The 25049-nt window shown below is 35.7% G+C and overlaps 2 protein-coding genes and 1 non-coding gene across 4 annotated transcripts; all 3 read left to right on the forward strand.

The window, feature by feature from the left end:
* Positions 1-402: 402 nt before the first annotated feature.
* On the forward strand, positions 403-484 carry Trnas-aga (transfer RNA serine (anticodon AGA)). The gene has a single exon. It is a non-coding gene; the product is annotated as a tRNA-Ser (tRNA).
* An 8699-nt stretch (positions 485-9183) lies between these two features.
* LOC127846920 (nacrein-like protein P1) lies at positions 9184-12020 on the forward strand. Its single transcript, XM_052378328.1, has 4 exons — positions 9184-9260; positions 9542-9630; positions 10428-10757; positions 11863-12020. Exons 2-4 carry the CDS (start codon positions 9567-9569, stop codon positions 11883-11885), a joined length of 417 nt encoding a protein of 138 aa, XP_052234288.1. The 5' UTR covers positions 9184-9260; positions 9542-9566; the 3' UTR covers positions 11886-12020.
* Positions 12021-14096: 2076 nt separating this feature from the next.
* Positions 14097-17645, forward strand: LOC127866888 (uncharacterized). Of its 2 annotated transcripts, none has more exons than XM_052407728.1 (2): positions 14097-14531; positions 16338-17645. In XM_052407728.1, the coding sequence occupies exons 1-2, from the start codon at positions 14451-14453 to the stop codon at positions 17253-17255; spliced, it is 999 nt and encodes a 332-aa protein (XP_052263688.1). In that variant the 5' UTR covers positions 14097-14450; the 3' UTR covers positions 17256-17645. The 2 variants fall into 2 exon arrangements, with proteins under 2 accessions (XP_052263688.1, XP_052263697.1); XM_052407737.1 differs by lacking the exon at positions 14097-14531 and adding an exon at positions 15574-15856.
* Positions 17646-25049: the final 7404 nt, after the last annotated feature.

The following is a 25049-nucleotide window of genomic DNA, read 5'->3' on the forward strand; positions in this document are numbered from 1 at the left end:
GCCATTTTCATTCACATTTTAAACTTTAATCGCCAGCTGAAAGATTCAATCGCCTATGGCGATTTTGGCGATCGGAAATGCTAACATAGCTACACTGGATCAGGTTAACTTGTATACATGTAACTCAAGGTGTTTTTTTTGTGTTTTGTTTAGATATTATTGTTTGGGGGATAATCTCTGTAATAGGGGAAAAATTTGTCTAGGGGAAATGGCCAATATTTTGCGGGTCTCAAAGAAGGAAAAAAAAACTGCTACTTGATGCATGCATGTGTCATTTAAAGTAGAGCCACTGTAATGATTTCCCGCGATTTCTTTGAAGATCTGCAATGATCATAAATGATCGGTTATTTCTGAGAGATGAATTTTATTTAAATTTCTAATTTAAGCAGGTACTAATGTAAAGTTGTCATGGCCTAGTGGTTAAGGCGATAGACTAGAAATCTATTGGGATCATCCCGGGCAGGTTTGAATCCTGCTAACAACACATCGTACTATTTGCAATATGTTTTATTTCTTTTCTAACGTAATTTGATTTAATATACCCCGGTAGTATATAAGCTTTGTTTATTGTTAAATATTAGTCCGGTTTTGCAGCATTTACACAAAAATTGCAGTAACTACCTGTAAAAACCAAGATTTACATCAAAGTATAAAACTTTTCATATTTTCACTAGCGCCATTCGCTCGCGAAAATATTGCAATTTTCTCACTTCTCATTGAAATAAATGTTTCATATTCACTAAAAACAAACAAATATCCTCTATTTATCTAACATAAGGAAACTTCTTTATAATATGTGTTATTAAAGCGGGTATATACGATTTTTATATGTGCTGAATTGTAAAATATTGATACAAATATGTTATAATAACACACAATATGCAAGAAAAATGATACATTTAAGACGAATTTCATAAAATACAGCAAATACAAATTAGCGCCCCGAGCCGATTGTGACGAAGATAATTCGTAATTATTTTCCTACAACAACCGATGCATTCGTCTTTTTAGTAAGTGTTCATGTGTCGTATGAATCGATATCGCTGCAGGAATTTCAAATGAACCGTTAAACTAAATTTAGATTCACATCGTACATGCATGATATACATGCTGGCGAATTCGGCTGTACAGCCTTTTTCGATTTCAGAATTAAATATCTGGCTTATTTAGCATTTTTCGACACATGTTCTTCTTAACTTTTATTTTAGTTTATATTGAAATATATATATAATGAGTTTTTTACACATTTTTTATAAATTCATAAATATTTGACAAAATCGTATATACCCGCTTTAAAGTAACATTACTACTCAAAATCAACGAAAATTTCGTACAATATTTCGTAAAATAAAGCTAAATAATTAAAAATCATTGTTCCTTATGGCAATTGCCAAAATTTCAACGCCAGATGTTGTCTGGTAAAATATTGTTTGTGGATACAAAATGATCGTTTTTATTATGGTTTTAACATGGTACCATTTTAGTGTTCATGTGTCGTACGAATAGATATATTCGCAGGAAATTAGCATGGAATTTATTGTGTCCACAAATAAATAAAAACGAGCATTGTATATCTACACAAATCTATGTAATCATACCACATCTAGCGTTGAAATTGTGGCTATTGCTAAAACTAAAAGGAACACTGATTGTTTAGGTTTTAATTTTATTTTACAAAATACTTTACGAAATTTTCGTAGATTTTAAGCGTTATAGAAACTTTAATAGAAGCTTTTGTCATAGTAGATAGTACATATATATTAGCTTGAATTGTGAAAATGTTGGTACTTCAGCGTCTGTCGATATAGCCTCTTCAGTTACAGTACATAGAATCAGATATGCTTTTATGCTAAAATTAATAACATTACTCTATGGCGCTCTTCCATAGATAACAAGTTATACAAAATAAATGTCTGTAAAAGAATACTTATTTCATCTTGTATAAACTTTAAATACCTTTACTACATCTGTACACACCAACCGCATGCCCATATTTAGAAATTTGGATTAATTATGGAACTTTCATATATCCCAGGGGTGCAAATTAACTGGACAAAAGCCTAGCGTGGGGGTGGTTTTGAAAAAATCTGTATATTTTTTTAAAAGCATGGAAAGCCTACCTAAAAATTTGCATGTACAGTGAAATGATGCTGATTAAGAAAATAATACATTAGATTTTTTTTGGACAGGTGCCCATTACAGTGGCGCTACCTTAAATCAGTTCTATTCTAGTTGAATTTATATAGATACATGGACATTACGAATTCAACCTATGTCTTTGGTTTGAATGTGACATTCGGCAGGCAGTAGTTAATTGTTGAGTCATGGGTTCTTTAAGAGTCGTGTTTATAGAGATTGCATGAAATTACATGATAGAACAGTCCCACATTGTGCAGTTGCTATGGAAAAAAGTTTTGACCAGGTCACCATCGTTTTGCTGATGATAAATGTGACAAAACATGTCAATATTGTAATTTATCGGAGCTCTTATCCACTATTTCCTTTTTATAAGTTGTTCATATAGTGTTTCTAAGTAACACAAAATTGTTTCTTTATAAGTATTTTCCATACTAGATTGTCTGTTAACATTATTTCACAAGAAATTAATCAACCATGTAATGTCATTTGTGTAGGCTATTTATAGTATGCAAATCTTGAAATTGGAATAGCCTACCCAATCAGAAGCACGGCTCAACCTAAAAACCTATTTTTAAGATGGCGGCATGACACCATGGACACAATCGATTATTTATTATTATAACAAATGGTTTACATGTAAAAAAAGCAACAAATGTTAAGAAAAAAGGTTATTATGTATGTTTATAATGATTCATAGTCATATATTTATAAAATACTTTTGATGTTATAACTTTATGAAAATTACCCATGACTCAACAAGCATATAGCATAATTAAGTTCCTGTTTAAAAAATTTATTTACAATTTTCATGTCCAAACAATAGACCTTTATGACGCTCCAGTGAATTTCCTTCAATATAATGACTTGTTCTAAATGTATGCTTTATTCCTCATCTATTCAGAGGCTTCCTTGATATTGTATTTGAAGAACCAAACATAATTGCATTTAAAATCTCCAATTAAAATAACATTTTTCTTCTTTTTTTTTTAACAAATATTAACTTGCTTCAATTCTCAATACTTCACTGTCCTTAGTACTTGTTATATTTTCCAGTGTCGGTACTGTAGCCACCATGATTATTCCTATCCGCTGCTTTACATGTGGTAAAGTGATTGGCAACAAGTGGGAGGCATACTTGGCCTTGCTGCAGGTCGAATACACAGAAGGGTGAGTACTTAATTAGCTGATGCATCTCAACAACAAAAAAGTAATCCAGTATTGTTTTTGTTTTTCAATTTTGAAGCCGAAATTCTGCCCCATACCCTACTGCAAAAAGTAAATATTTTTTCTGTGATTGCCTTTCATTCCCAGTTGAAGGTTTAAACAAATAATAATAAAAAAAGACAAAATTTCCCATTAGATGAAAAATAATGTGATTTTTTTCCAATCCTAAATGCTCTGGCACCAAACCCAAAATGATGCAAAAAGAAATGTAATCCTTTTCAGCTATTTAATTATTAGACCCTGACATACTTATGCAAGGCAACAATATTGTTTAGGTACTTTTAATGTGCTTATGCGGATAATTATGGAATAAAGAAATACAATATTCACAAATTGATGTTTTCATATGATAAAAGAATTCATATTTTGAATCCATCATCAAACAAACTGCAAATGAATTTTAAATAATAGTGTAACATCACCAGGTATAACAATTTAAAAGTATACTATTTGTAAACATGCTTAAAGTTAACAAACATGGAATATAATTTTTTTTACAAAGTTGAATATTACTCACAAACGTTCATGTTTTTGTGATCCATTAAGGAGTTATGTATGTGTCTTATATTCTTGTGATTGCAGAGATGCCCTTGATGCGCTGGGCCTGAAACGCTATTGCTGTAGACGAATGCTGTTAGCCCATGTAGACCTCATTGAAAAGTTGTTAAACTATGCACCTCTGGAGAAGTGCTGAGAGTCGTCACACTTGAAATTCTCTGTAATATAAGTTGATGAATTGTTAAAAATGTCATCACTTTCTGATGGGATCCAGACATTGAAGTTTTAAAGCAAGCATATTGTATAAACATCACTCAAAGAAAGACTGAAATGATGTTGCTGTAACATAAAATGGGAAAGAGTTCCAAGAAAGTCTTTGCATCTACTTGATTCATGTGTGCCAGAATGTCATTACTTGTGTATCATCTTTAACGATATTTGATTATCCTTGCAATCATCATCCAAGAATTGATTTTGTAAAGGTCAGGACAATTTTTTGGCTGTTTTTCTGTACATATGTTATTACCATGTTTACATGATCACAATTTCCTTGAAAGTTACTTTCAGATATAACTAAAGTTTTCATAAAATCAAATGATAAAAACATGTGTTTTTACTTAAAGGAATTGCTTGTCTGCAACTTCACTACTTGTTACATGTTTTGTTAGGTGCTACTAAAAGTGACTTTATTCCACAAAATACATTCATCAGTAGTCCAGTATTGGGAGCATGTTGTAATGTTGTCATTTAAGAAAGCACTTGTGTTTTAAATTTGAAATAAGATACTTGTCAATTAATAATTATGAATAGTAAGTCTCATAAATTTGCAAAAACATTCATTGTTATGCTCCCCAAATTAAGGGAGCATTGAGTTGCCAGTTTGTCCTTCCTTCCTTCCGCCACACTTTTGTAACAGTTTCTCATACATTGTAGCACCTTCAATATTTTAACGATCTCTAACATATTTGGCATGTAGGTACCTTGCATGGACCTCTACCTTTTGATGAGGTTTGAGGTCACTGGGGTCAAGGTCACTGAGGCTAATAATAGATTTTCTCAAGGTCAAACTTTGGTTACAGTTTCTCAAAGCCCCTTCAATATTTGACCGATCTCTTATATATTTGGCATGTAAGGTACTTTGCATGGTCCTCTACCTTTTGATGAGGTCACTGGGGTCAAGGTCACAAAGGCTAATAATAGATTTTGGTAAATTGACAAAAATTCAAATAGTTGTTTCAGATTCAAAAATTTTCGATTTATGATATTTGTCAGGAAACAGAAATACTGAACATTTACCATGCTCTTATACAGCCATTATATGCATTTATTGACGATTGACGATTTAAAAACCTGAAAATTATAAAGTGTTACAATGCAAAACGATTGAATAATTTGGAGAGTTCTGTTGTCGTTATATTTTGTGAAACTACGAGGATTGCTTATAAAATATAAAATACCGCCATCATTGTATTCGGAAGGATGGTCGAGGGGTCTTAGTTGGAGACTTTTTACGCCAAGACCCCAGGGGTCAGTGGTTCGAGCCCTGTAGAGGGTTACTTTTTTTCTTTCTTTTTTTAAAATTTGATTCTTGATTTTTTACTGGAGCGTTTTAGAGGAAATGTTTACATTTATCAATAGAAAGCATTTCATGACAAACTTTAAAACATGTTAAAATCTGTGAAAAGGCCCCTTTAAGTTTGGTTAATTTCATTAGCAGGATTTTTTTCGAAAAAATCTCGGCTTATAGATTGATGTTGTCGGGCGGGCGGGGGGGGCGGGCGGGCGGGGTGGCGGCGTGCTCGAAAATGTTAAAGTTCTTATTTCATGGTATAACTTTGGTATGCTTGGACCTAGAGTCTTCAAACTTGACATGAAGGTTGGCCAGGATTAACAGATGACCACTGGTCATTTCAAGGTCATTCATTTGAAGGTCAAGGTCACTGTGACCTTCAATATAAAAAATGTTAAAGTTGTTATAACTTTGGTATGCTTGGACCTAGAGTCTTGAAACTTGACATGAAGGTTGGCCATAACTAGTTAGTAACCACTGGTCATTTCAAGGTCATTCATTTGAAGGTCAAGGTCACTGTGACCTTGAATGTAAAAATGTTAAAGTTCTTATTTCATGGTATAACTTTGGTATGCTTGGACCTAGAGTCTTCAAACTTGACATGAAGGTTGGCCAGGATTAACAGATGACCACTGGTCATTTCAAGGTCATTCATTTGAAGGTGAAGGTCACTGTGACCTTCAATATAAAAATGTTAAAGTTGTTATAACTTTGGTATGCTTGGACCTAGAGTCTTGAAACTTGACATGAAGGTTGGCCAGAACTAGTAAGTAACCACTGGACATTTCAAGGTCATTCATTTGAAGGTCAAGGTCACTGTGACCTTGAATGTAAAAATGTTAAAGTTGTTATAACTTTGGTATGCTTGGACCTAGAGTCTTGAAACTTGACATGAAGGTTGGCCAGAACTAGTAAGTAACCACTGGACATTTCAAGGTCATTCATTTGAAGGTCAAGGTCACTGTGACCTTGAATGTAAAAATGTTAAAGTTCTTATTTCATGTTATAACTTTGGTATGCTTGTACCTAGAGTCTTCAAACTTGAAATAAAGATTGGCCAGTACTAGAAGATGACCACTGGTCATTTCAATGTCATTCATTTGAAGGTCAAGGTCACTGTGACCTTAAATGTTAAAATTGTTATAACTTTGGTATGCTTGGACATAGAGTCTTCAAACTTGACATGAAGGTTTGCAAGCACACTTAGATGACCACTGGTCATTTCAAGGTCATTCATTCTAAGGTCAAGGTCACTGTGACCTTGAATGTAAAAATGTTAAAGTTCTTATAACTTTGGTAGGTAAAAATGTTAAAGTTCTTATTCCATGTTATAACTTTGGTATGCTTGTACCTAGAGTCTTCAAACTTGACATAAAGGTTGGCCAGTACTAGAAGATCACCACTGCTCATTTCAATGTCATTCATTTGAAGGTCAAGGTCACTGTGACCTTCAATGTTAAAATGTTAAAATTGTTATAACTTTGGTATGCTTGGACCTAGAATCTCAAACTTGACGTAAAGGTTTGCAAGCACACTTAGATGACCACTGGTCATTTCAAGGTCATTCATTTCAATGTCATTCATTTGAAGGTCAAGGTCACTGTGAACTTAAATGTTAAAATGTTAAAATTGAGATCAAACTTTCCTAATTGTCAATTCAAGTTCATATTTGTGACCTTAAATGTTATTGTTGTTCATGTATATGCATGCATTCAAAACATAACACAAGGTTTGCTCATGCCTTGAAAAGTACTTACATTTCATTTTGACCTTTGAACAATATTTCAGTAATTTAAGTATTGCATTGACAAAAACACGAAAGGTACTTTCCTGTCATTTAAATAAAAAATCCGGCTTCAATGCGGTCATCTCCGACCGCGGAACTCTTGTGATAATGATTTTGACAGTAAGGGTTATTACTTAGAAGTCAATAGTAAAATTTGGTTGTAATACAGTTTGGCTGGCATGCAACTTCATAATTCATGATGAAACTTTGATATACTAGTAACTTCAGATGTTAAGACGGAATGTTAGACCCGAGTCTCTATCTCAAAGATCAATTTGCACGTAGGGGTCAAAGGTGCAATTTTGGCATAAAACAGCATGTCGAGAGTGTTACATCATCGTTCATCAAGCAGTTTGCAATTAACTGGCCGTACATGATGAACATATAGAAACGGTGACCCGTATCCCTGGTTCAAATATCAAGATACACTTAATGTCAAATATTTATTTATGCCATACAGCTTGTGCAGAATGTAGCATCAACAGTCATCGGACACTTTTTAAATGATTTTAAACGATCTGATGCGTGCACAACAAGTGACACTAGCTCAAAGGTCGAGGTTGATAACAGAGAACAACGAATGCCACACGTGAGAGGTGCGTTCTTAAGCTTTTTGCATGTATGTTCTGTTCATTTAGTGTTCATACGCGGAACATTTTTGGCCGATGAATGGTATATCACTTCGTATTGCAAAGATAGACAGTCCGGAAGAATGGTGGATTACATACAAAAAAACGCTATACAATTCCATCGATAAGCAGCATGAGCTTGATGATCAGTATATATTTCAACAAAATAAAAATATTTCGAAAAAAATCACAACGTGCTTATTAATCGAAATAAAAGATTAATATATCCATTAATGGTTCACCATGTTACATTTTATTTTACTAACGTCCTTGAGGAAATTCAAATGTCTATAGAGTCAGATGGCTATTCCCGATTACTCGACACTTTTTACCAGTTTTAACACATTCTTTTTATTGAAACAGAAATGCAACTTCGCGGAAGATTACTTGTGAAGTAAGCAGGAAATACAAGAGCAATTCAGATTCGCTCTGAACAATTAGTTCTCTATAGTTTAAAGTCAGGCACTTGGGGCCTTTGACACAATGCTTCACATTTTCGGAATATTCATCTGTTCTGTATGTGGGTTCTGTACAATAGAAGCATCTATACTTCGACAGAGTATTCTTATTCATGAGTTTAGTTCCTGTAAAAGAGAAATCAAGAATACATTTGAAAGAAGAAAAAATGTGTTCCCATAATATGATATGTAATATCATATAGGATATACGTTTGAAAACTGAGGAACTTATCTTCTCTGTTATCGAAGTGCCATCCGTTATCGAAGTATGGCCATACCCAGCGTGCTTAAAAGTTATCACTCAAACTATGGACATGATAAGTTTTTACAAACATTGACTTAATCATGTTAACGGTTATTTTTAAATAACATGCCTTGCAACGTTACGGTTGAAATAAGATTTTCGCTTAATGTGTGTCCCGATATCAAAGAATAATATGGATAACGGTCTTGAAAATGGACTGTAAACGATACCGACGGGTAGCGACTTACGAAGGAACATTCCCTTAAACAGAATGGGCGTGGAAAATAAGTTTATTCTTGTATGCTTATGAATGCAAGATCAACATCACGATTTATAAGACAACCCGGGATATTTTACAAATCCGAATATAATTGCTAGTATATCCGCAAATTCACACGGGGAATGTAGAACATCATGTTTGACAATGCAAGTATACAACGTTTCACAATCAACCATCAAAGGGTTACTCATTTTACAACTTCCTCACTCAATAAATGTTCACTTGAAACGAGTACAAACATCATAAGCGTGAAGTTATTAAATATTTATTGCGCCTGTGCATGTACCATGATTGCTGTAAACACACATACTGGCGTCGCTATAAAGCGGTCATCAATCGCGCCGAATAACTATATAAGGGCGACGTATTCAGTCAGTTTTACGTCAGCTCATTGACCGTTCTGTCGCTCGGTATACCCAGCCAGGTTACGTGGTATGACTTATTTTCAATTTGCCAATTTTTATTATACATACATACATATTCATTATTGAGCATGTATATTATTAATATTCTAGATAACGTAAATATTGAATATCGATAGTTTCTTTTGGAGTTCGCAACAGTGTTTTGCATCGATAATAATAACTTGAGAAATCCAAACGAATTCGGTGCATTTAAAGCATTACTTTAAAGAGCCAGTTCAAAATAACGCCGCACTTATTTGAAAGCAAATGGTCCAACACGGAGGTTAAAGTGTCCAACCTCTGTTTTAGGAAACCAACATCTTAAACAACAATCATGATGATGAAAGTAGCAGTGTGTGTTGCCAGCGTCCTGGTCGCAGTATCCGGACTCATGAACGGCAAGTGCACAGTTTGAATTTTGTATTTTAACATTAAAAGCCAACTTCTGCGTATACCTTTTCGGCGATCATTAAGGTAAATTTGCTAAATAGATAGAAGGATATACCGGAAATATTAGTCTTAAATTAACAAGGAAATGGTAAGCAAAACATCGGTGTCATGCATATACAAGGAAATGGTTAGTAAAACATGAGTGTCTTTTTTTTCGAACATGATATTAATTTCGGATTGAGGTCGATAAAATGATTACCTGATTTTGGAATTCGATTAAACTGTTCACTTTATTAACAATCCTCATTCAATTCTCGATTTTTTTTAAATAACAACTAAACAATGAAAACATCGAAAAGGTACATGCACATAGTGTTAGTCATATTGTATTAGCAACTTATATGTTGCACATTGACATGTTTTTTTTATTTCGGAGTTGAAATCTTTGTGAAGTAATTTATTGTACATACGTTTGTTCACGTGTACAACATGTGTGTATGATCGTTAATAGTAAAAAACAATTACCACTCATATAAGCATACATCATGTATTTCATTCACGGCGTTATGGTCATTGGTGGACTTTAACGTCAACTCATCCTTTACTTGTGTAGAATGGTTAATGCCCATTAATTGAGACCAACTCACAAGCGATTAAAAAGGTTATATTTTTGCATGACGATTTGGATAAAATAATGGATACATTTGATTGTGACTGACTTATACTGAATGCTCATATGTCAGCAAACATTCATGGTATTTTCAAATGGCTCTGTCTTTAAAATAATTATATTGTGTATCAACAGGCATGAACTCGAATATTATAAACGGCTTGAATGGCATGAACAATGGGTTGAACGGCATGAATATGAATAATGGTTGGAATGGCATGAACAACGGTTGGAATGGCATGAACAACGGTTGGAATGGTATGAACAACGGGAATAACGGCATGAACAACGGTTGGAATGGAATGAACAACGGTTGGAATGGAATGAACAACGGCTGGAACTCTAACAATGGGATGAACAACGGGTTTAATGGAATGAACAACGGGTTCAATGGGATGAACAACAGGTTCAATGTGATGAACTTGAACAACGGAGGCATTGGGATGATCACAGGAGGAAGAACAGGTAACTGTCTTGATACGTAAATAGTTATCAATAATCTAGCTTAGATCTTATATACTTATTGTTGTGTTATTGAATAATCCGAATTAAACGTTTAAAACATGCAGATGATCCAACCCGCGCCTCTGAGGGTATATTTGACGATGCTAAAAAACTAGCGAGTCAGTCGGTAGCGTTTGATGTCACTAGTGCGTATGCGCTGGGCGAGGCAAGCAGAAGTGCGGCACTAGTGACGTCAAGCGACGCCCATGCAATGTACAGCAGACAGGATGATCCTAAAGAAGCCAACTTGATTGTCTCCAATGGCGATGATTTGCTGCTGCTTCAAAAATATAGTCGATAGAGTCTTTTCTAAATGGTATTTATCCCGTACCCAAGAGAGAGAGAGCAGACTTTAGACGTAGGTGGAGAGCAATGCTTCGCGCAGCATGATACCGTCGTTCTATATAAGTGCCTGTCCTATAATATGCAACTATCGATGCACATATAACCGTATAATTCTACAATATTTAATATTTATCATAGTCTCGTGTTGATAGAAAACGGTAAGGATATGTAATAATACTTCGAAAGAATTCGGTGCATTGAAGGCGTAGCTTTAGAAGAGTTTAGAAATCGTTGGCTAGTATTCGTTTATAGTTACTGACTAGTAATTGTTATATTATATATAATTGCGGGTTTTATTTGTTCCTTATGAATATGTTTTGAAGAAAATTTTTAATGTGTACTCACAAATAAAACAAAACTTTGCAAGCCAGAATGTCATTAACTGATATATAAATAAAGAGCTTGTCTTGTATTGATGTTTTCGTACACTTGAATTAATAAAGCATACAACTAGATTTTATTTACAAAAAAAACACAATACGTTTGTAGAGGGTTTGTAGCAAGTGGGTAGTCTTATCTTTGTAATTATCCGAATGTTTCGAAACTTTTAATGAAAGCATTACAACCCGTAATGTGTCAATTAATAGCAATTTCATTTCATTTTAAACATATTGGCGGTATTTCTCTTTTGTGCGTGATGAATTTTGCCTTGTAAAGTATAACGTGCATGCAGAAATGCCATTCATTTGTTGATCATGATGTTCGTGTGTGTTATTTTCAGGCGGGACCCGTTACGGCAAGTAGAGACCTATTAAGTTCAACTTAATCAGCGCACTGTTCAGCACGATCCCCATGCACAGTCTCTTCACTTCACTGTTAAATCATTCATTCATTCATCGTGTTATAGTGTGTCATTGTGTGTGGGTTAAAGTCTATGCGTGAAATAAATTGCATTTATCTTTATCTTGCATTCGTTATGAATTGTCCTAACTGATATGTGAATGTAATTACTAGCCTTTACCTAAATTCCTCAGGTCTTATTAGCGTGAAAGAGCGAAACTGTATAAACGTACACAAACGTTTTTAAAAACATTAAAAAAAAAAAAACTCCATATTTCTCAAATAAAACAAACATTTATTGTTAAACAACGTTGTTTTGTGATTTTTTTCTCAAAATAGTACTGTTGTCAATCACAACAGAACCTCATTTAATAATGGCACAATACTATTACGTTTAAATAATCGCGGTTCAACGGACAGATGGCTATGGGAGAAGGTATTAAAATATTGAAGAAAGGGGTATTAACTCAAGTTGATAGTATCGACAATATTTCAAACGTGGAATGTTTATCTGTTTTAAAATGTCAGCCTTAAAAAAGGGATCTTTTCACGCTTTGGTAAATTGACAAAATTGAAAAAAGTTGTTTCAGATTCGCAAATTTTCGTTATAGTTATGATATTTGTGAGGAAACAGTAATACTGAACATTTACCATGGTCTAATATAGCCATTATATGCATCTTTTGACGATTTTAAAACCTAAAAATTATAAAGCGTTGCAACGCGAAACGATTGAATAATTTGGAGAGTTCTGTTTTTGTCGTTAAATTTTGTGAAACTACGAAGATTGCTTATATAACGTATAAAATACATTATGTATAAGTAAACGGCGGAATAGCTCAGTAGGCTAAAGCGTTTTTACTTCAGGACTCTGGCAGGACTGCAGGGGTCACTGGTTCGAAACCTGGTCCGGGCAATGTTCTTTTCCTTTTTTTAATTTTATTCTTGATTTTTTACTGGAGCTTTTACGATCCAATGTTTACATTTATCGATATAAAGCATTTAATGAATAAGTTAAAAAAATGCCAAAATCTGTGAAAAGGCCCCTTTAAGATACTGGACAGAAGTCTCACTGTGTCGATGATTACTTAATTCACAACTATGATCCATAGATATCAACATGTCTCACTGGTTAGCTAAATTCCGTCATTCATACTCTTATAATTTAATGCTTAGGGTAAGTATTGTTCAGATTTGCGATAGAAATGATATCATAGAGATTGGCATAAGAGATACGTAGCGATTTCGAATTATTTACTGAAAAAAAACTTCAAATAGATTCAGTGTGTAGGATGGCTAATGTTGGTATACGGTAGTCATAGATAAATTGCCTCGGTGCATTTAAAACACATGCATCGAGTAGGTGTTTACAATTATTTGTATGAACAGCTGATTTATAGGAGAGGAAACTTACGCGCCCAATTGACACAACGCATTAATGACGTGCACGCGTTACAAGGGCGATACTAGTAGCTTTAAAGTTAATCGTTGAATGGAACTATCGTGATTTCATAACACTTGAAATTTGTAAGGGTGGTTTTAAGATGTTGGCATTAACACCGAAATAATTTTGATAGATTTGTGACTCGTATGACGTCATTGTCATAATCCAGCCCGCGTTCCCGTATCGTCATGTTGTGCTCCCAATGTGGCGCGATGATTCGACCTAACATGATATGTTATTAAAATTATTACCGTCTTAAAGGGAATTGTTCAAACAGTGGGACATCTTTTGCCGTTTGTTTGTAGATAACTTAGATTGCTTCATTTTAACAGATGAATTAGGCCCTATAGTGCTTCATTATAATCACAAACATTTACTTTAGCAAAATACAAAATTCCACGATGGGGCTCGAAACAGTGCCTATTCGATATAAAAGGGTCATGTCTGAACCACTCGGCCATAATAATTCATTAAGTTTTAAATAATTTTGCGTTTGTAACGCTTTATTATTTTTTTGCAATTTCAAACGTCGATACCTTATAAACAAAATTGCATTTGAAATACATGTTTACGTCATTAATGGTATTCTCCCTGAATCATGGTGTTCTTTTTATCTTTGAATCTCTGACAAAACAGTTGGAAAATCGTTATTTTTAAAGTTTGTGGACAAGCCCCTTTAATCCGTGCGTTTGCATTCTGTTACCCAACAACGACAGGGCTTGACGGCTATCGACAGGGCTTGACGGCTATATTGCAGGTCGTACGAAACTATTTCGGGATTAAATTAAATATGGGACCAAGAGCTAAATGTGTGTGCCTAATTGACAAATGTTGTTACAAAGAAGAATGTAACCTGCCGATCTAGTAAACGGGCCAATCAGAGGCTAGATCTCTGTTTCATAATGATTTCCTTAAAGAAATTTTCCTAACGCGGCTCAACCTTGAACCTTTTGACGAATAAGCTCAAAATGTGCAAGTTGAACTCAATATTAATTCATTAATACAGCGCTGCTCATCCTTCATGGAAATTGTTGCTGTTTTAGGAATGTAAACTCGTATAAATTGAGATGTAATACGGGCATTTGGATGAACTTGTCTATAAATGTGACAATACTCAATGTGCAATTTAAAATGTCAAAACTCACAGATTTATTATTTCTTGACAAGGTAAGTGATTATTATTAAATATATTATGTTTTTCTGTTATATGTATAAAGTTTGTATATATATATATATACAATATATATATATATATATATATATATATATATATATATATATATATATATATATATATATATATATATATATATATATATACAAAATATATACATATATACAATATATATACAAGTTTGTACACAAACTTATATATATATATATATATATATATATATATATATATATATATAATATATATATATATATATATATATATATATATATATATATATATATAAATATGATGAAATTACGACAAGTCAAGATCCACGATGTATGCCTAATTATAGTCGTAATACCTCATCAGACGCATATTGTAATCATTAAAGACATTATAGATCATTAATTGTGGAAATGATTACACCTAAATCGCAAATGAACAGCTGCCAAAAGGGAATAGATGGTCGCAAACAATTATAAGTTAAAATCTAATGGATAGAACACTATAACGATTTGAAATAGGAGATTAAGATTGAAAACTCATTCATAATTTAGGTTAAAAAGTAATTAATACAAAAAAGTTGTACATATACAACAAATACGTTGATCTATCTTATACCAATCAATGAATTATCTTTATCATTCAGTGAAAACGGATGCATGCATAACCTGTTGATGCGCGTAACATATTTATCGAGGCTAAGGGCTAACATTTCTCTTACATCGCCGACATCACATATATTTTATGACTGAATCAGTGAAACTGCATAAATAGCCGTAGAGTTATGTAGAATTTCCTGAGTATCTAGTTATATACACATATGCTCTGCCTCAGTAAAAACATATTGCGTACTTGGCGATAGCTGCAATCTGTGGCGGAACGTCAATTCTTAGTCTGTTTTTGTTCGCAAATGCGTATTTTAGAAGTATGTTTCCTTTTTTAGAAATCATCAAGTCACGTGGGTAGACCGCTTTCATTGACCCCAGAGTGACAGAGATATTTGTTGATAATATTAATTCAAGTATACTTGATGCGTAGCAAAGATGACAGACAGTAGATAAACACGATTCTTGTAACATATTATCGAGATAATCGAACCCGGGCACTAAAATCACATCAATAATGACGTACGTAATTTACTGGCATTTAAATTGGAGTTAAATTTGTGTTTATTTCGAGAATATCGGTCGTTGTAAGTTGATAATGAAAGTGACGCGGATATGGAGCTAATAAATTTCAAAGGCTTTACGTTACTATTTTAAAAGAGTCGCGGTTAGTCTTGTTAGGAATGCTAGACATTCACGTTCGGGACCATTTATTTGGCTTAAAGGTCGGTAGCGGAACTGCACAGTCGAGATTGTCTGGTGAAATTGTTGAATAAGATTGCTTATGTACACTCACACTAATAGCGTTTCATTGAAATTATGATGAATAGATGATAGGAAACCAAAATTTCAGTTTTATACTGGTTTTCTTATGATATCAATTACTAGTATATAGCATGTTACACAAATCACATCATCTTGCATAAACATACCGTTAAGTTCTTGCAGTTGTACAGTTTTTTTTGCAATTTAGTGCAATTAAAACTATGTACAAAAACAATTAAAATTTATTAATAGTTAATTTTTTACCTATTTATTTTATCTAGATTGCATAGGAAGCCGAAGCTTATGAAAAGGCTTTCGAGTTGTTTTGAAATGCATTCAAATTGCAATCAATAATTCTGTAAGACTTAAGTAACATCTGATAGTGTATATACCTAACAAATTACAATGCATTGATTGTTCTCTGGTACTGTTTGTTTGCAGCTGTTTATCAGCCTTGTGTACCTATGCCTGATGAGCGCCAATACTGGAACTTCAGCCGTCTCCTCGGCGACTGGGATCTCATGGGCTGCCCTCTGGCAGCTGATCGCAAACCCGGTCAACCAGAACCAAATCAACCTCCGCTCCAGCTGCCCGTGGGCCTACGTAAATGACGGAAGCGGCCACTACGCCAACCTCTATGACGTCGCGAAAGTCTCCTGCATAGATCTTGACCGCAGCACGAAGTTTGGCGTACAGTACGTCACTTCCGGCGCGTGCCATCCCATCCGAGCTCACTGCCCCAATCGAGATTTCATTATAGGATACACGTGTGTCCGCGCCCAGGAGGTCCCAGCCGACAAACGGTACGACAACGGTGAATACTTTGGTAACGGCACTGCAGGTTTGGCTAATTTGCAGCCAACACTACTGAACTCTTCTCAACTCTATACTATTCCTGCCAAAGAGAAAGAGGATGGTAAAAAGAATGAACCAGAATTAAAAGACAAAAAAGGCAAAGGACTGCTTACGAAGAAACCAGAGTACGATACTAGTGTGACACATGTTTTGCAGACGCAAACGAACACTCCAGTCGCTCTGCACCAACATTTAGCGCCGCCATTCTTAGAAAAGAATGCTCAGTTAGGTGCACCACCGTACCTGGTAGCCAGTGGATACCAACCTGGTTTTCTGCATATGGGGCTCAATCCGCAGCAAAACGTTCCCCCTCTTTACATCCCTAACTCCGAGAAAGACTTTTCACAAAATAACCGAGGTGTTCATTTTCAAAGTAATACAAGTCCAGTCGAGAAAGAAAACGGCGAAAACTCTGTGAAAACCAAAGATAGAACATCAAAACTTGGTGAGGTGATTATGAAAGAAAATATATCTTCCTATTATGAAACAACGACTAAAAAGTGATGTACATGTACAAGGTATTTGTATTTTGTCTTGCACGTGAATGAAAGCAACTTTAAAAATACAATGAAATGGATATTGAGTGTAAGAGTTTGTAATATGACTTAATAACCATAACAAGTGTGAGACTGTGATAACGTTGTTACACTTAAATGGTCACTATACTATTAACTAAAATACCCCGTTGTTAAGCGACCTGTTGCGTACATAATAATATTATATGTGATGTGTTTGTGGGTTGTATATGCCGTGCTCATCCAATTTTAGAACATGCATGACATGCGAGTACCTATCATGATTATCAATGCGAATGTGTATTTATTTATTTATTCTTTGTTTTGTTGAAATTGTTTGAAAGTTACAGTTCAATTTACATGATAAAAATAGTATGAATATTTTGTTTCGTGTCTTATGAGAACATCAGAGTTTCTTTTAAAAGCATGAACGTTACATTTCTTTAGAAAAAAAAGCAAATATTTTTACATGGATGGAGAATGCAACATTTTTGTTTGAAATATCTTAGACACTATAATTATAATTGGCTGAACTTAGTAAATTTCGCAATATAGTTCACCAAACGTCAATATAGCTAGTCGCTATGAATTCCCAAGTTCGTAATATCCGTATCCGTATATAGATCATAAAGTATTTACGTGTTCATCGCTTTGAATTAATAATAAAAATAGCGAACGTGTATATTTTAAATGAGCAAAAACGATTAAACTAATCAATAAAATCAAACATACAAGTTACTGTAAAAAGATTGTAAACGAAATAGCAAAAGAATGAAAGCACGATTTGAGAATTAAAAAAACATATCTGAATAAGAAACAACTAGATTAAAACCTTTAAGATGACCTATTCATTTTATAGAACTGGCATGGCTTAAGGCGGGCATTACGGTCCATTTCAGCACATCCGAATCTCCGACTTCAGTGAGTTTGAGTTAATGAAATGCATCTTTAATTATTTATTGCGGACTTGTTGAGATCCGGGAATAGTTCGAGTAATAGTTCACACAATAGTTTAGAAAATAGGTCAAGTAACGTTCACAGTGGAGGTTACAGCATATTTCACAATTAATATCGCGATGTCGTCGTTTACAGTATGGTAGGGAAAGTTTAACAATGAAACTTTAAGTTCCACCACCCAATGATGTTGGAACAATCTGAATACCGGAACACGTTTGTCAGATTTTACCTCAGTTAATTCTGGTATTGTCAGGGTCAGATCAAAAGACAGCATAGCACATGCTAATCTGCGACGACACTTTATGCACATGCATTCATCCCCATTTTCACGAGCACTGTCCATATATATACTATAGAACGAATTTTTTTATCAAATGGTATTTTCGAAAGAATGGAAGGAAGACGCAAATCTTTTTTACTCATTTATAAACATTTATTACAACAATTGTGTTCTGTTCTGTATACAGAATGTATACAGAATGCGAGGCGAGAAATCGTGCACCTTGACTATTTTTCATTGGGACGAGAAAATAAGAACAAATCATTACCAACCACATAAATGATTTCCGCCAAACTATATATAAATGTACACGTAACTAGACAGTTATAGTTAGACTTTGTGATTCACAATTTGAATTGTATTTACGCTTTTAAAACGAATTTTGCATGATCTGTTTAGTATAGCTGACCGCTTAGCCATAGACAAGCAAAGTCACGAATACAGTATTAAAACGATGATAATACTTTCCAAGACGTTTAATAAGAAATCTGGATGAGATTTTTTGTGGAAGCCGTTACTCCCATATATTAGTGTTGACCCATAAGCAAAGCTGGAGCGGGTAAGTTGTCCGACCACTTAGTTAAAACGTGCAATAGTGAAGAACTTAAGCATGAGTGCCGATGCTTAGAAGCGGTAGACATCGTAAAGGATGTACAGCGCTTCCGCCTTCTTAATCTGCCTAGCGTTTATAAATTAGATTTATGTTAGAGTGATTGATTGTACATTTTTTGTTCGGAAACCATCAAAACTAGATGACTGTTAATTTGATGTCAAGACCGTTGTGAAGTGTAATTATTAAAACAATTCGCTGAAAATGTGACATTGGCATTGTGAGTTTTTGAGTCATTTTACAATTGAAAATTGAATGATACATTTACAGTATTTACACGTTTGGTAATTATCATTATTGAGCATTTACCTTTGAATCAGGGTTAAAGGGATTGTACGCAACAAGTTGTCACAAAGCGGTTATTCCCTTGGTAAGTTTTTTAACCAAAGACATAGTTCGGTCAATCTGCATCGTGCCCATATTTGACTTATGATCACTAAGAGTGGTCGTGTGTGGTATAATCATAACTCGTGACAACCCACATTGTGAACATACGTGCTAAGCTATTTAAAATTGAACGATTAATGATAAAGTTTCATTACGGACAAACGCTCGAACGCATATACGCAAATACGCAGAACAGTATGTGTGACATCTATATCGAGCTGACCACAAGCAGTCGCGACAAAATCATCGGACAAATGAATGTGTCTAGTATCTACTAAATTAAACGATATCCAAATATATGGGCAATGTAAGTGATTTACAATTTTAGGAAATACTTTGCATCTGCATAACGAGGTATGAATCTGACAATCGTACGTTAATTTCACAAATAACGTGCAGATCAGATTTATCAAGTTATAGTTTTAACTTTCTGTCGGATACTTTATATAGAAAATAATTAAAACAAGTGCCTTACCAGTTAATCATAAATTTGCTCTTTGGCAAGTTTGAGGTAATCTTTTCGTACTGGTAAATGTACTTTTGTTGTTTGTTTTTTAAGTCACTCGGCAAACTTAAAAAACTAGTTCTATTAATAAGTTAATGTTAAAAGGATCATGGTCCATTGCGTGCACAATGGGATGGCATATGTTCGGGTTGGTAATGTCTGCATATGCTAATTGTACATTGTAAACATGACTTCGGCCTCCCATGTTGCTATATTCAAATTCATATATTCTACATTCAATACGTCTATATTCTATATTTGATATTCATCATCTCATCTACGCCTGTGGTTCCATTTGGGACATAGGCCGCCAACCAGCTTCCTCCAGGCGTCTCGGTTCTGGGCGAGTCTCTCCAGCTGCCCCTATGTTTGGCCCATCTGCTTCTTCCCCCATGTTTGGCCCATCTGCTTAGCACCTGCATCCAGGTCACGGCGCCAGGTGTTTCTAGGCCGCCCTCTCGTCCTTTTCCCTTGGTTGTTCCATGTAAGGGATTGCCTTGTCGTATTGGATGCAGGCTTGCAAACTTTCTTTCCACCCACTCTTTTGGAAAATCTTCTTCTTCCCATATCTTGCTGAAGAGGGGGTGTAGTAGCTCCACACTGGTCTCCACGTCAGCCTTAAGCGCTTCTGCCGTTATGCTCAGGTCAGGTCCTGCAGATTTGCCGTGCTTCAATTGCTTGATGGTGCTGCTGATCTCTTCCTTTGTGGGAGTGCAAAATTTGATTGGCAGATCGCTTTAAGTTGGCATAATCTCCGGTGGGTTCGCAGGAGCTGGCCTGTTGAGTAGCTCCTGGAAGCACCCAATCCACCTCTTCTTCTGCCCTTCGTCATCTGTTATACTTATAACTCCACTATTTATGTCCCTTACTGGCCTCTCTGGCAAACTGTCCTGCTGATCTCTTAGTGATGGAGTACAGATCTTTAGTTTTGTTCTGATAGGCTGCCTCTTCCGCCTCTGTTGCAAGCGTCTCTATGTAGTTCCGCTTGTTTGTTCTAATACTTCGCTTTACGCTCCTATTTGCTTCGGTGTACTCTTCTTGTGCTTTCACTTTTGCGGCTCGTGTTCTGCTGTTGTTTAAACTTGCCTTCTTTTCTCGTCTTTCCGCAACTTTCTGAAGCGTCTCTGCTGATATCCACTCCTTGTGGGTGTAGGACTTGGAATTCCAATACTTCTAGGCATGTGGAAGTCACTTCTTCTTGCACGTTCTGCCACTTCTGCTCTATCGTCTCTTCTTCAAGCAGCTCCTCTAGAACCTGGAACTTGTTGGAGAAAGTGACCTTGAAATCTTCTTGCTGCCAGGTGTCTTTCAGTGTGACAGTGTTGTACCGTTGGTGTTGGCTGCCCCCCTCCCCTGGCCAACTCTTCTTCAGCTTTAGTTTCAATCGGGTGACAATGAGATTATGGTCCTAAGTCCCGTCTGCTCCTCGCTTGACACGTACATCCTGTAGAGAGCGACGAAACTTCATTGCGATGCACAAGTGGCCAATCTGGTTCTCTGTTGACAGGTCTGGTGACACACAAGTTGCCTTGTGTATTTTTCTGTGATAGAAAATACTCTCTCTGATGACCAGGTTACTTGTGTCGCACAGGTCAGCGAATCTCTCCCCGTTGTCGTTCATCTCGCCTAAACCTTGCTTCCCCATGATCTCCTGATATCCTCGGTTGTCACTGCCGATTTTTGCGCTGAAGTCACCCATTAGAATGATAATGTTTCTCTTTGGTCTGTCTTGTATGATGGTTGACAGTCTATTGTAAAAGTTGTCCTTCTCATCCTCTTAACTGTCATTTGTCGGGGCGAAGCACTGGATTATGTCCACGTCGATCCTCTTCATCTTTGTAAGGAAAGAGGCCGTCATGATCCGTGGTCCGTGTACCTCCCACCCGATGAGCGCTCTCTGTGCCGACTTGGAAAGCAACAGGGCTACTCCCTGGGTGTGTGCTGCATCCTCCTGCTCATGCCCCGAGAACAACAGTAACTCACCGGCAGTCAGTCGCTTCTGCCCAGAGCCAGTCCGTCTTGATTCACTGATCCCTAGGAATGCTAGGATGGTGAGGTTGAACTTCCTCATCCATACGGCCAGTTGTGCTGTCTTTCCGGTCTCATACATGGTTCGGACATTCCATGTACCAATTGTGGTTGTGGTCCTGGTGGAGATGATGGTCTTCGGCCTGAAGGCTTCCAGTTGATACTGGCTTTCACCGTCCGGCGACATACGTCCTCCAGCTTGAGGTCCACCTTCTCCCAGGTCCGTGATGTATGTTGTTATTCTTTTTGGCGTTTCAGTAGGAATAAGGTTTCGACAGGGTAGGACTGCTAGCCCTACGCCCAACCCTCCTCTTTGGGACCGTCCTTGGCGGAGTTGTATTTGATATTGAGTGGAAAACACGCTCAAAGGTAGTTATACTTCAAAAGGAAAAATGTGTTCATTTATTACTCGACATCGTATTTATATACATTTTATAAATGGTTCACTTTTAATAATGAAGACCTTAATACGCAATTTGGGTCGAACACCAAAGTTTGCTGGACAGCAACTTGATTTGCGACATTGCTCCATACAATTTGCTTTTTATTGCTAATTTATTGTACAAATACCAGCTGCATAATCAAGGTAAATAGTGATCTTTGTCAGCTAAAAGGTTAGACATGGTATTCGATATCAAACCAAACGTTTGAGACTACTTTAAACAAACGTTAAAATGTATTTATAAAATGTACACAATTTATTTTCGCAGTAATGCGTCTGTTGCATTTAGTCAAGTAATGACAGTCTCACACACCATAATATTATATTATTTAATATTTATACAAAGGAAAACGCACTAGAAAGTGTTCATGTAATGAAAATACAGATCATGCAAGTTGAAGCGACATACACTTAAAAAAGCTGATATCAAATGTACGAGGTGCCCTAATTGTTTACTATTTATACAATATTTGTTTAATATATTCAATAATCTAGCAATCAATGTATAATTAAATTTCGTAGTTAACTTAGTTACTCCATCGCAACATTAAGATTATATTATGAATTTATGACACTACTTGGTTAAATACGGTAATTAACATTGCACTGTTTAAAGCAGTATACATTTTAATACAGCGTTTCACATCATGAGAATGCGTCATACGAGCAAAAACACACTTCAAGATGTCAACTAATATATGTCTTTTACCACTTGAACATTTGAAAACGTTAATTGGGCACCGGAATTTTCAGTGCATGTGGTGAATGCTGAGTTACTTTTTGTCGTCATGAAGTAAGATTACAAAAGAAATTGGAAAAGTGCATGACGTCCAGTTAGAATGACAAAACATGAAACTACTTTATTTTATTGACAACAAAATATTATAATCTTGTATCCGCTTCATACTTTCATACCACACAGTATCTTAAGGAAATGCCGATATACAGATGTACGTCTAGAGCTACAGAATATTGATGTCAAGAGTATGTAATAAATGGTATGTCTTTTTCTTTTTTGCCTCAGTTAATTATACAATTTTCGTGTATAAAGCCATGTTGCCTTTTTGCATCAAGTGCGAAACAAAACCAAATAAATCTTTAAGAGATTTTTTTCGCGAGTATGTACAAAGCACGGTTTTCGCTTTAAATATATTAGAATAATGCTCAGTCAGTTGTTGTGGCATATTGTCCATTTATGTTTAATAAAACTTATCCGAACGATTCTAACAACGCGTTGCTAAACTCTAGTTCTTAACTCTCAGGATATCCTTGCGTGATTATTATAGTATTTTATACACACCTATTACGCATAAATTGAATATATTATGGTCAATTAACAGACAATTAAACATGATTAAAAATTCCATTTGAATGTTATCCTAAAGCTTTTTTTTTAAATAACTTATAAACATACTACGGTTAAATTGGCCCCTGTACAGTATGAAAATGGCCGTCCGGTAAGCGCAGTGGTTGGTGCATGCGCTCCTCACTTCTGCGATCCTGGTTCAATACCCGCTCCCGGCGCATGTGAATTTGGTAGGTTGTAACCATACCGGACAGGTGGGTTTCCGCCGGGCACGCCGGTTCCCCCCACCCCCACCCCCTCACACGCACAGCATAAGGACACACCAAAATTTAACTACTTTCAATAACATTAAAACACTGAACAATGCAGCTATACATGTAATTCCGAATTCGTCGCAACTTTCGTGTGTCTAGCATGCATATTAAGTACTAGTGCTAGGACACACCTAGGATCTTCACATAATGCGGCCTCTGACCCAGAAGGACCTCATGAGCTTTGGAACATGTATTAAGTCTGAAAATCGTTTTGATCTGATTAGTTTCGGCTTCGAGCATAGTCGTATGCAATATTTCTTTACTCTCCGTTGTTTTGGATCAGTGAAACGGTATATCCTTGTGCAGTAAGGACATTACGTGATATATTTTTTAATACAGCGTTTCGTGAACATGACTCATTACTACTTAACTCCAGAGCATGCCAGCCACATGTTATGCCATGTTACGCGTTGCTGTATTTACTTTGAAACTTTGTTGCATATATTTAAGTAGTTAAAATGTTGCTTCCTTGAACGCACGATATAGAGTTTTCTCGTTAGGTGATGACGATACATAAACTCAGTTTGTACCTCATTGACAGAACATTCCGATAACCAATTAACGGTTCCATATGAACTCGAGCACAAATGTCTTAAAACGTATTTGTGTTAACATGTTTAGATGAAATTCAAAAACGGTAACAAATAACGTCAGTGCAGACGTTACTCGTTGAAGGCGCGTTTTCGACGTAACGGCACTATAATGCAACGTTTTACCCAATTAAACCACCAGATCACGTGTGGTTACCACGTCAACCACGTTCGGTGAGAGCGTTCGTATGCGTTTATTTGTTCGTTCGTATGAATGCTGCGTGGGTGCTTTTCGAAGTCTTTGAGATATTTCCGCGTCTGAGGTTGCAAAATTATGAGGATCCGGAGTGTGTCCCAACAATACTTCCTAATTTATGTATAAGAGACTCTCGAAAGTAAGGACGAATTTCTGATTGCAAATTGC

Source organism: Dreissena polymorpha, chromosome 1 (genome assembly GCF_020536995.1).
Source record: "Dreissena polymorpha isolate Duluth1 chromosome 1, UMN_Dpol_1.0, whole genome shotgun sequence".
Classification (NCBI taxonomy): domain Eukaryota; kingdom Metazoa; phylum Mollusca; class Bivalvia; order Myida; family Dreissenidae; genus Dreissena; species Dreissena polymorpha.